General features: G+C 59.1%; 1 protein-coding gene across 1 annotated transcript in view; it reads left to right on the top strand.

Annotated features, from left to right (window-relative positions):
- Window positions 1-249: 249 nt before the first annotated feature.
- Window positions 250-12,455, top strand: part of Cfap99 (cilia and flagella associated protein 99) — a 35,724-nt gene continuing 23,518 nt past the window's right edge. Inside the window, exons 1-3 of the mRNA XM_042671004.1 lie at window positions 250-360; window positions 9,746-9,890; window positions 10,913-11,007. Coding sequence (XP_042526938.1) covers window positions 250-360; window positions 9,746-9,890; window positions 10,913-11,007 — 351 coding nt within the window. The remainder of the gene's footprint in view (window positions 361-9,745; window positions 9,891-10,912; window positions 11,008-12,455) is intronic.

The following is a 12,455-nucleotide window of genomic DNA, read 5'->3' as shown; positions in this document are numbered from 1 at the left end:
GGGTCTAGACAGGGCCTGGCCACTTAGCTGTGTCGGTCCTCTCCAGCCTTAGTCCACTTCTCTCTAAAGTGGAGGTGTTCAGCTGGGGGCCCCAGGCTCCTTCCTGCCTGTCACTGGGCCGGGGTGCTGGGAGGTGGCCAGCGGGCAGTGCCAGAGAGGCTGCAGCAGCCAATTCAGCCACACTGGCCACCCGAGTGTCATGGAGAAGGTGACCTGTAGTGACCTGTTTTTAGGGTCCTGCCTGGGAAGATGGGATACTATGGAAAGTGCATCAAGGTTGTGATCGAGCAACTGGACAAGTTCAAGCCGGAGAAGGACAGGCCTGAGCAGTTCCTGGAGATGGCATCCAGCGCCCTGCAGGTAGGGCCAGGGAGGCTGCCTGGCCTCCTGACTGGCCTCAGGAGGTGCATATTCCCTGTTCCTTCTTCCCATGGAGAAGGCCTAAGACCCATGGTGCCGCCCAGAGCCCCTTGGAGCCTCTGCACACCTCTCCATACAGGAGCTGCCCTTGGCCCCCATGCTGGGCAGGCCTTGAGGGGATGCTGCAGGGCCTCCCACATACCCCCCCCACATTCCTGTCCTAGAGCAGAGGCAGCCCTGAGCCCCTCAACCCCTCACCCCCACTTTGGAGGAGCCGTGCTGTGCCCAGAGTAGCAGTGAAGGTAGCTGTGTTGTATTTGTGCTTCCAGCAGAGAGGTGGGGGCCGGCAGGGCCACCAAAACCCTGGCAGGGGCTGGGAAGGTGGCTCAGGGGTAGAGTGCTTGCCTTGCATGCATGAAGCCCTGGGTTCAGGTCCTCAGTGCCACATCAACAGAAAAAGCTGGAAGTGGTGCTGTGGCTCAAGTGGTAGAGTGCTAACCGTGAGCAAAATGAAGCTCAGGGACAGTGCCCAGGCCCTAGTCAAGCTCCAGGACTGGCCAAAACATCCAACAAACTCCAGCGCCTTCTTCCTGCCCACACCTGGAAGAAACAACTGGCTTCCGTACTTGTACATCCCCCTCTTGAGCAGCACCCCAGCTGGGTGTCACACAGGCTCCACCCATGTGACCTGGCAGAGGTCCTTGAGTTCCTCAGAGCTCACAGCTGCTGCTCGTTCATGGAGACTCCTCCGGAGACCCCGCTCAGCCAGCAGAGTGCTGTCTGCCTCCATTGCTCAGGTAGGGCCTACACCTGCCTGTAACCACTCCACCTGCTGCTCCCCCACCACCAAGGCCTAAGCCACACAGGCTGGGTTCACTGCCCCTCAGTCTGTCTTCTCTCCAGGACCAGAAAGAATGTACTAGAATGAGCCAAAAAGGCTCTTCCTGTACCCAGAGTGGGAACTCCACATCCCTCCCCCACCCCACAATCCCCTCTGCCATGTCCATCTGCTCAGGCCACACGGTGTCCAGGTACTTCTAGAGTGTTCCATGTTCAAACCTCTTGCACTTGACCTGACCTGAGACACTGGCCCTGGATGCTGCCTGGATTCCATGGCCAACACCGCACCCACCCTGTGCCCCACTGCACCCACCTTGTGCATACACTATGCCCAACCATACCCCACTGTACCCACACAGCACCCACACAGCACCCACTGCACCCACACAGCACCCATACAGTGCCCTCTGCACCCACACAGCACCCACTGCACCCACACAGCACCCACTGCACCCACATAGCACCCACACAGCACCCACTGCACCCACACAGCACCCACTGCACCCACACAGCACCCACTGCACCCACACAGCACCCACACAGTGCCCACTGCACCCACACAGCACCCACTGCACCCACACAGCACCCACACAGCACCCACTGCACCCACACAGCACCCACACAGCACCCACACAGCACCCACTGCACCCACACAGCACCCACACAGCACCCACTGCACCCACACAGCACCCACACAGCACCCACACAGCACCCACTGCACCCACACAGCACCCACACAGCACCTACACAGCACCCACTGCACCCACACAGCACCCACTGCACCCACACAGCACCCACTGCACCCACACAGCACCCACACAGCACCCACTGCACCCACACAGCACCCACTGCACCCACACAGCACCCACTGCACCCACTGCACCCACACAGCACCCACTGCACCCACTGCACCCACACAGCACCCACTGCACCCACACAGCACCCACACAGCACCCACTGCACCCACACAGCACCCACACAGCACCCACTGCACCCACACAGCACCCACACAGCACCCACACAGCACCCACACAGCACCTACACAGCACCCACTGCACCCACATAGCACCCACACAGCACCCACTGCACCCACACAGCACCCACTGCACCCACACAGCACCCACACAGCACCTACACAGCACCCACTGGACCCACACAGCACCCACACAGCACCCACTGCACCCACACAGCACCCACTGCACCCACACAGCACCCACACAGCACCCACTGCACCCACACAGCACCCACTGCACCCACACAGCACCCACTGCACCCACACAGCACCCACACAGCACCCACACAGCAGCCACAGCACCCACTGCACCCACACAGCAGCCACTGCACCCACACAGCAGCCACTGCACCCACACAGCACCTACTGCACCCACACAGCACCCACTGCACCCACACAGCAGCCACACAGCAGCCACACTGCACCCACTGTACCCACACAGCACCCACACAGCACCCACTGCACCCACACAGCACCCACTGCACCCACACAGCACCCACACAGCACCCACTGCACCCACACAGCACCCACTGCACCCACACAGCACCTACACAGCACCCACTGCACCCACACAGCACCCACTGCACCCACACAGCACCCACACAGCACCCACACAGCACCCACTGCACCCACACAGCACCCACACAGCACCCACACAGCACCTACACAGCACCCACTGCACCCACATAGCACCCACACAGCACCCACTGCACCCACACAGCAGCCACTGCACCCACACAGCACCCACACAGCACCTACACAGCACCCACTGGACCCACACAGCACCCACACAGCACCCACACAGCACCCACTGCACCCACACAGCACCCACTGCACCCACACAGCACCCACACAGCACCCACTGCACCCACACAGCACCCACTGCACCCACACAGCACCCACTGCACCCACACAGCACCCACACAGCACCCACTGCACCCACACAGCAGCCACAGCACCCACTGCACCCACACAGCAGCCACTGCACCCACACAGCAGCCACTGCACCCACACAGCACCTACTGCACCCACACAGCACCCACTGCACCCACACAGCAGCCACACAGCAGCCACACTGCACCCACTGTACCCACACAGCACCCACACAGCACCCACACAGCACCCACTGCACCCACACAGCACCCACACAGCACCCACACAGCACCCACTGCACCCACACAGCACCCACACAGCACCCACACAGCACCCACACAGCACCTACACAGCACCCACTGCACCCACATAGCACCCACACAGCACCCACTGCACCCACACAGCACCCACTGCACCCACACAGCAGCCACACAGCAGCCACACTGCACCCACTGTACCCACACAGCACCCACACAGCACCCACTGCACCCACACAGCACCCACTGCACCCACACAGCACCCACACAGCACCCACTGCACCCACACAGCACCCACTGCACCCACACAGCACCTACACAGCACCCACTGCACCCACACAGCACCCACTGCACCCACACAGCACCCACACAGCACCCACACAGCACCCACTGCACCCACACAGCACCCACACAGCACCCACACAGCACCTACACAGCACCCACTGCACCCACATAGCACCCACACAGCACCCACTGCACCCACACAGCACCCACTGCACCCACACAGCACCCACACAGCACCTACACAGCACCCACTGGACCCACACAGCACCCACACAGCACCCACACAGCACCCACTGCACCCACACAGCACCCACTGCACCCACACAGCACCCACACAGCACCCACTGCACCCACACAGCACCCACTGCACCCACACAGCACCCACTGCACCCACACAGCACCCACACAGCACCCACTGCACCCACACAGCAGCCACAGCACCCACTGCACCCACACAGCAGCCACTGCACCCACACAGCAGCCACTGCACCCACACAGCACCTACTGCACCCACACAGCACCCACTGCACCCACACAGCAGCCACACAGCAGCCACACTGCACCCACTGTACCCACACAGCACCCACACAGCACCCACACAGCACCCACTGCACCCACACAGCACCCACACAGCACCCACACAGCACCCACTGCACCCACACAGCACCCACACAGCACCCACACAGCACCCACACAGCACCTACACAGCACCCACTGCACCCACATAGCACCCACACAGCACCCACTGCACCCACACAGCACCCACTGCACCCACACAGCACCCACACAGCACCTACACAGCACCCACTGGACCCACACAGCACCCACACAGCACCCACACAGCACCCACTGCACCCACACAGCACCCACTGCACCCACACAGCACCCACACAGCACCCACTGCACCCACACAGCACCCACACAGCACCCACTGCACCCACACAGCAGCCACAGCACCCACTGCACCCACACAGCAGCCACTGCACCCACACAGCAGCCACTGCACCCACACAGCACCTACTGCACCCACACAGCACCCACTGCACCCACACAGCAGCCACACAGCAGCCACACTGCACCCACTGTACCCACACAGCACCCACACAGCACCCACTGTACCCACACAGTGCCCACTGCACCCACACAGCACCCACTGCACCCACACAGCACACACAGCACCCACACAGCACCCACTGCACCCACACAGCACCCACACTGCGTCCACACAACACCCACACGGCACCCACACAGCACCCACACGGCACCCACACAGTGCCAAGGTGGGAAGAGGGGTCTCCTCGCAGCATGAAAGGGAAGGGGCTGGTGATGAACGTGGTTTTGGATTGTTTTAAATAACGCACGGATTATTCATGGTAAATGCTCTCTTTGTTACTGATGAGTCACAATGTTGTGACCACGGAAAGCGTCCTTACATGGGGAGCCCAGCACCCCAAAACCACCGGGCAAAGGATGCAATGCATAGAGCTGACATACCCGGGGAGCTGCCCCGCACATGAGCTGGAGTTCAGTGCAGCAGAACCTTCTGAGAGACTCCGGCCATCCAGGGAAGCGCCGGTGAAGAGCCGGACACTGGTGTCCACCCAGCTTGGAGGACTCACGCATCTGGAGCTGTTGGAAATCGCTAGGACACCCCACATTGATTAGGCCAAGGCTTGTGCGTCCAGTGCCAGGAAATGATACATTAGCTGTTGGGCAGAGTGTCAGCAGGCCACAGGACGGGCAGCTAGATGGTACCCCGGGACACAGCGCCCCCCTACAAAGCATGACCGCTGGGACACACGCTCCATGCCGAGGAAACAAGATGAAGAGCTCCAAGATGAAGAGGGACATTTGGAGAAAGTGGCACAGAGAAGGGAAGGCCCCATGACAGACCCAGCAGAGTTAAAGACCATGCTACCACCGAGGCAGAGGGGAAGAGCCTGGCTAAGAAGGCACAGGCTGGGAAGGTAGCAGAAGGAGCCTCCAAAGTGGGGAGACCATGGGCCACGGGACAGCAGGAAGAGGCAGAGCAGGAGAGAGGCCCAGCTCAGGAAGACCTGGCCTCCAAGGGGGCGGGATGGGCTGGGGCAGGGCAGGGCGGGGTGGTTAGTGAGGTTGGAGAAATGGAACCGGGGCTTGTAAAAGAGCTTAAAGGAGAGCAGGCCAACGAGAGGGGGCCACGCCTTGCAAGCCCCACTGCAGGAGATTGATAGGGAGAGCTGGTCTGTCCTGCCACAACGACAAACAAAACAAAAACCCTCATCCCTCTTTTCCGTCCACTCAACCTTAGAATGTGCCTTTGCCTCACAGCCTCAAAATGGTTGGCTTGCTTCAGGCATTGTTTTCACACACCAGGTTTAGGGGTGGGAGGAGAGGAAGAAAGCAGTTCGAGGTTTGTGCTGCTTGGCTCTGCCTTCTGAGGAGTTTTCTTGGGAGCCACCCAGCAATCTGCTAGCCCTTCTCAGGGTGGCTCTGTGGCCTGACCTGCAGGGGCACACGGCCACCCCCACTGGACCGTACCTTTGCAGGGGCGAGAGAGATGGCTGTCCAGTCGCCCCAGGATTCTGACGTCAGTCTTCAGATGGCCAGTCACAGGTATCGGTCAGCTGAATTCAGGCCCAGCGCTGTGGCTGGCCGGCTCTCGGGTCCTCCACCGCCCTTGACCCTGGCTAGCTGCATCCTCACTTGCTGTCCCTTCTCAAAGGAGACTCAGGTCCGGAGCCCGGCTGTGCCAGGGGCCTCTGGTGCAGGTGCCAGCCGACTGCCGGCAGTGCCAGCACCAAGCCCAGCTGCCAGGCTGTGGGAAGGAAGTCAGGCTTGCTCAGGGCTGGTCCTGAGAGGATGGGGGTGGGGAGGGGTCCACAGTACCATCCTGGGAGCTCAGACGCGCAAAGGCTTTCTTGCCAGGAGGGAAGTGCTTGAGGTGAGCAGAAAGGGCACGTGTTAGACAGTGTGTGTGTCCCCTTTCAACCCAGGCTGAGTGGGCAGGGCAGGTTCTGTGAGCCTAGGTTGTGCCAGCTGCCAGCGCCATGCTAATCACTTAGGTGAGCTCTGGGCAAAGGGATGGGAAGCAAACACAGCCTGCCAAGGACAGCTCCCAAAGGTGAGGCCAGAGTTCTGGGAGCCTGGGCACTGGCTTCGGCCCCAGCCAGCAGTCCCAGGATGCCGCAGGCCAGCACTGGAAGGATGGCACTAGTCCCTTCCTCCCGGGCACCCACGTGACTTCTAGCATGGAAAAGAGTCAATAAATGACCAGTTATACAAGTGGGATAGGCCGTCTGACGCTAGGAGTGGCCAGGACTGCCCACCCAGGACTGGCGGAAGCCACTGTGCCCAGAAACACTCAGGCAAAGATCCCGACCCTGTGTGGAGGCCGCCAGGGGGCACTAGCACGTCCAGGGGGCACCTGCAGGTCCAGGGGACGCCGGCATGTCCAGGAAATGGAAGGGGCTGGTGTGACTGGGCCAAAGCCAGGGTGGTAGGGGCTCAGGGAGCTGGGCCAGCCCAGTCAGGACTTCATTAGTCATTGTGAGGTTCTATGAATAGCAGACATGATAGGACTTCCAACATTAAAGAATCCCCCAAGCTGGGTGCCGGTGGCTCATGCCTGTCATCCTAGCTACTCAGGAGGCTGAGATCTGAGGATCACGGTTCAAAGCCAGCCCGGGCAGGAAAGTCCACGAGACTCTTATTTCCAATAAACCGCCAGAAAACCCGAAGTGGCGCTGTGGCTCAAGTGGTAGAGCGCTCGCCTTGAGCTGAAGAGCTGAGGGACAGCATTCAGGCCCAGAGTTCAAGCCCCATGATTGACCAAAAAAAAAAAAAAGAATCCCCCAGAGCCAGGCACTGGTGGCTCATACCTGTCATCTTAGCTACTCAGAGGCTGAGGTCTGAGGATCACAGTTCAAAGCCAGGCCAGGCAGGAAAGTCCATGAGACTCTTATCTCCAATGAACCACCAGCAAACCAGCTGTAGCTCAAACTGGTAGAATGCCAGTCGAGCAAAAAAGCTCAGAGACAGTGCCCAGGCCCTGAGTTCAAACCCCATAACAACAACAACAACAACAAAAAGACAGACCAAGGAGAGAGAGAGGAGCAGCTGGGAGAGAGCTAAGTCCTCAAGCCAACTGGCTGTGAGGTAACAAGTGTCCAAGCACCAAAAACAGGTTGTGTCTATAAATTAGGGCAGCCAAGGCCGCCAGCGTCCCGTGCCTGGTGTGAGGTAAGAGGGCTCAGACTTCCCTGCCCAGGCCGATTTCCAACTGTGATCTTCTGACCTCAGCCTCCTTTGTAGCTAGGATTACAGGCATGAGCCTTCAGCACCCCACCCAGCGTTTCTAGATGAGCAGTGATGTGGCTCAGTTGTAGCTCAGCTTGCCTAGCGTGCAGGAGGCCCTGGCTTCATGCATGGACCACAAAAGGAAGTTTTTACAATAACTAGTTCTCTAAGAAGAACGTTCTTATGTGAGCTGCAGCCTTTCCTTTGGTGGAGGTGGTTTGACAGGACAGGATGTGTTAAAGGGGCGGCAGGCAGCACACAGGCCAAGCACAGGGAAGGCTGAGTGGAGAGGAGCGGCCAGGACGGAGGCAACGTTGCCCACCCCACACCCTGGCCCACACTCCCACTTGTGTTAACTGCTTTGTATCTCCTTGAAACTTTTCCAGTGGTTTCCTTTTACTGGCGGTATTGTACTCACCTGTGGTAGGGAGAGAGGGTTGGACCCATGGAGGCATCTACTTCCATCCTACAGCTGAGCAACCACCACTGTAAACATCGGCAGGTGGAGATCTCCACGTGGGTGCCTTCCTTAGGTTCCCAGAGTGTGATCACAGGGTCAAAAGATCTGGAAAACAAGGCTCTGAGAACCGCTTTGCACACTGCCCTCAGGAGAGACTTGGCAGCAGATTCTCGGGGCTAGGCTGCCAGTGCCAGGCCTCCTCCTCTTCTCTCTCCTTCAAACTGAATTATTTTTCAAAACCTAATTTGAGGCCTTACTGCTTTTTAAAATGATTAACAGATGTCATGCCCAGATCATGTTGGCCTTGGAAGATTTGTGAGTTGCAAGTGCAGCGTTTAGAGGTGGGGCTCTGGGAAGTGGCTGGATCAGGAGAGGACTCTCCCTCTCTCCCTCCCTCCCTCTCCCTGCTTCCTGACCACCACCATCTGAGCAGCTTTCCTCTGAGATGCCTTCTGCCGAGTTTCAGCCTTGCCCCGGTCCCTTGCTTTTGGCACAGAACAACATCTTGCCCATTTTCCTTGTTTGTGCATCATTCTCTGGAGTAACTTTTTGTTCATTTGATTTGAATTCCTGAGACGTTTTCATTTAAAAACTTGTATATGTGCTCACTTTTTAAATTATTATTTTCTTCTGTTTTGCTTTGAGCGAGACCTGGGGCTTTAAGTCAGGGCCTTACACTCTTACTCAGCTTTCCACTGATAGCTGGTAGCCCTTCACTTGAGCCATGCCTCTAGTTCTGGCTTTTTGCTAATTGGAGATAAGATTCTTTTTTTTGGGGGGGGGTCCGGTCATGGGGCCTGAACTCTGGGCCTGGGTGCTGTCCCTCAGCTCTTCAGCTCAAGGCTAGCACTCTACCACTTGAGCCACAGTGCCACTTGCGGTTTTTTTCTTATGTGGTGCTGAGGAATTGAACCCAGGGCCTCAGGCATGCAAGGCAAGCGCTCTACCACTGAGCCACCTTCCCAGCCCCAAGGAGATAAGATTCTTAAAGATTTGTCTGGCTAGGCTGATTTTGACCTTGATCTTCAAACTCAGCCTCTTGAGTAGCTAGGTTTACAATCACAGGCCACCAGTGACTGGCTCCTTTTAGCCATTTTCAAGTGTCTAGTGATATTAAGAATATTCCATGCTGTGTGAGGTCACGGCTGTTCATCTCCACATTTTCACCTTCCCAAACTGAAGCTCCATCACCATCGAACCCTGAGCCTCTGCTCCCTCCCTGCTCCAGGCCAGAATATGTATACACTACCTGTTCTTGTCACGTCCACTCTTCATTTCCCACATTTATCTCACCCCCAGGCCCACCTTGCCCTCCCGTGGCCCAGCGCCGGGGGTCCTGTGCTCAGATGGCCCCTGCCCAGCCTGCTGTTTCCCTTCCAGGATCTGAGTGCCCAGAAGCGGTCCTTCATCTTAGAAGTTCTTTCTGGCTGCCTTGAGTATCGGAAGTTGCTGACTATTGTGGTAGATGCCTTCTATGTGCGAGATGGCCGGTTCTCCCTGTGGGCTGACTACAACCTGTTCCTAGGTGAGTGTCCCCAGGGCAAGGCAAGCTGGCAGCCACAGACCCTTGACACAGTGGCTGCTCCCCTTACTTTGCCCTCCGTGGCCGGGCTGGGGTGTGTCCTCACCCCACCCCCATCCCGGGGAAACGGACACTTCAGGCTCGTGGAAAGCTCAGCTCCAGACAAGCAGTCTTTGGCCTGGCAGAGAAAGGGTGCCCCTGAGGCCAGTTTGGGGTGGGGTGGGGAGGTAATGCCTCCTCTGAGGCTGCTTCTGTCCTGCCTCCACTCCTGCCTGGCTCTGCCCACTTTGGGTAGCTCCAGACATGACCTTTGTAGACAGCACCAGGGTGGCACGTGGGGTGGTCCCTTGGTGGGGCTGCCCGGCCCTGGGGGTGAAGAGGAGGCAGGGGCTGCGGGGAGGTGGACCTAGGGAGCTAACCAGCTGGGGGTCAGAGGAGTGCCCCACGCCCCCTCAGAGAAACCCAGAGCTCCCGGCCCTGGCGCTGAGGCCACCTAACCTCTCAGCGCCAGCAACTGGCCAGAAATCACCTCACTCTTGTCCCAGAGCCCTTGGGGGTCTCTGAAAGCCGATCAAATGAGGCGATGCGTGGAGCAGCCGCAGAGGCCCCCAGCCAGTTTTTCTGGTTGTTTGTAACTGTGCTGGGCCTTGTACTCAGGGCCTTAAATTCTCTCTTGGCTTTTTCACTCAAGGCTGGCACTCTACCACTCCAACCACAGCTCCACTTTGGGGTTTGGTTTTTGTTTTTGTTTTGCTGGTTAATTGGAGATTAGCGTCTCTTGGGGTTTTCTTCCCCAGACTAGTTTCAAACCTTGATCCTCAGATCTCAGCCTCCCGAGTGGCTGGGTAGCTGGGATTATAGGTGTGAGCTACCAGCACCCAGCTTTCAGACAGCGTTGGCTGGTCCCCTACACCCTAAAGCCTTCAGCCTTGGACAGAGCTCCACCCCCTCCTGCCCCCCAGCCCCAGGGTTACAAGCCAGAGTCCCCTGCAGAGCGGAAACCTTCACAGGGTCTCTTCCCTCAGTGATCTGCTACCTGGCCACCTTCCAGATGGAGGAGCTGGGCTTTCAGCTCTTCTGCAGCATCATCAAGTCCCAGTCTGCAAGCAAGACATCCAAGGTGAGTCCACCATGACTGCTAGGGGCAGGGCCGGTGCTAGCCAGAGAGACCTAGGAACCGGGCAGAGGTGGGTCTGCTCCGCTGCCCGCCCGTCACCTATCTGGTCTGTCTGAGGAGAGAACCCTGGTAGATTCACCCTGCATTAAATCAGGCTTCAGCCTCTGCTGGGGAGAATGCATGCTTGTCCTGGGGACAATCTGATTCGGATTCCTGTTGTCAGGGAGGGTGTAGGCTTTCCATTGTTAGTGATCTGCCACTGCCCACAGCGCTGGTCCTCAGCTAGGTAGTGTGAGCCCTTCACACCCTTCCCCCTCCCCCTCCCCAGTCTTCCCTCCCTCGGGGAGGCTGGGGAGGCCGGCAGGACTGAGGATCATGCCCACGGGGTCCTGAAGATCCAGCAGCAGGCCTGCCAGCCCCAGGTGCTCGTATATAAAGCTGCAACCGCATCTGGCTGGCACTGCCATGCAGGGGCACCAAGGGAGCTCCCTGGAAGGGCAAGGTGGGTGGAGAGGGGCCATGGTGGCCAAGATGGTCTCTCAGAGGTGCCACTGTGGGGAACGCCACATGCAGCCTCCACAGAAAGCACGGTCCACCATTTTGGGAGGTGTGGTTGTGGGATTCCTGCTGCCTGCCAGGACCACCCCCCCCCCACACACACACACACACAGCTACGAATCCTCCCACAGCCAGGGAATATTTCACACCTGCCTCCACTGCAGCAGTGTCCCTGGTGGGAATGTGGCTTTGCAGGGCCTGCTCTGGGGAGGGGGCAGCAGCCCAGCTGACAAGGAGCTGGAGACAGCGTGCCGTGACGCAAGCCAGTGGGCAGGACAGCCTGGCCCACAGGAGCCCAGAGCGAGCAGGAAAGGGGGAGGAAGCAGGGGGTGCAGGGAGCAGGCTGCCTGAGTTGCTTTGGTGGGCATGGGGGCCAAGAAGAGGCAGGAGGCAGGAGGCTAGGTGGTCAGCAGGGGTCAGAGGCCATCTGGCCACAGCTCCAGTCTTCTTCCAGTTGTGCTCCCTGCCGCAGGGGCAGGCCGGGCTGGGGTGGGGTCCCGTTCTGGTGGCCTCTGTGTCAGACCCCTGCCTTCCATGAAGGGGTTTCCAGTGCTCCCTCAAGTGGATGGGCCCCCCTCAGGTGGCCCTCAGGGGACCCAAGCTTCAACGGCCTCCCAAGCAAAGGCTGGTGGCTGAGCTTTTGCCCCGGCCATGCAGGGCAGGGTCACCGTGCAGCACCCCAAGGTGCTGGCTCCCCCTTGCAGGGCTGAGCCAGCCCCACGCCTTCCCGAGCTAGAGCAGTCAGACTTGGGAACAAGAGCCGGAAGGCAGCCTGCAGATGGCCACCACGCTGGCATTGCCACCGAGACTGGCTCCAGCCATCCAAGGACACCACAGGGCCACCCGGCACGCCAGCCAGGGCCAGGGCCAGGGCCAGTGGGGTCTCCCGGCTC

Source organism: Dipodomys spectabilis, unplaced genomic scaffold (genome assembly GCF_019054845.1).
Source record: "Dipodomys spectabilis isolate Male_0828 unplaced genomic scaffold, ASM1905484v1 ptg000594l, whole genome shotgun sequence".
Lineage (NCBI taxonomy): Eukaryota > Metazoa > Chordata > Mammalia > Rodentia > Heteromyidae > Dipodomys > Dipodomys spectabilis.
Note: the sequence above shows the minus strand (reverse complement) of the source record. Positions and strands in the feature narration are given on the sequence as shown.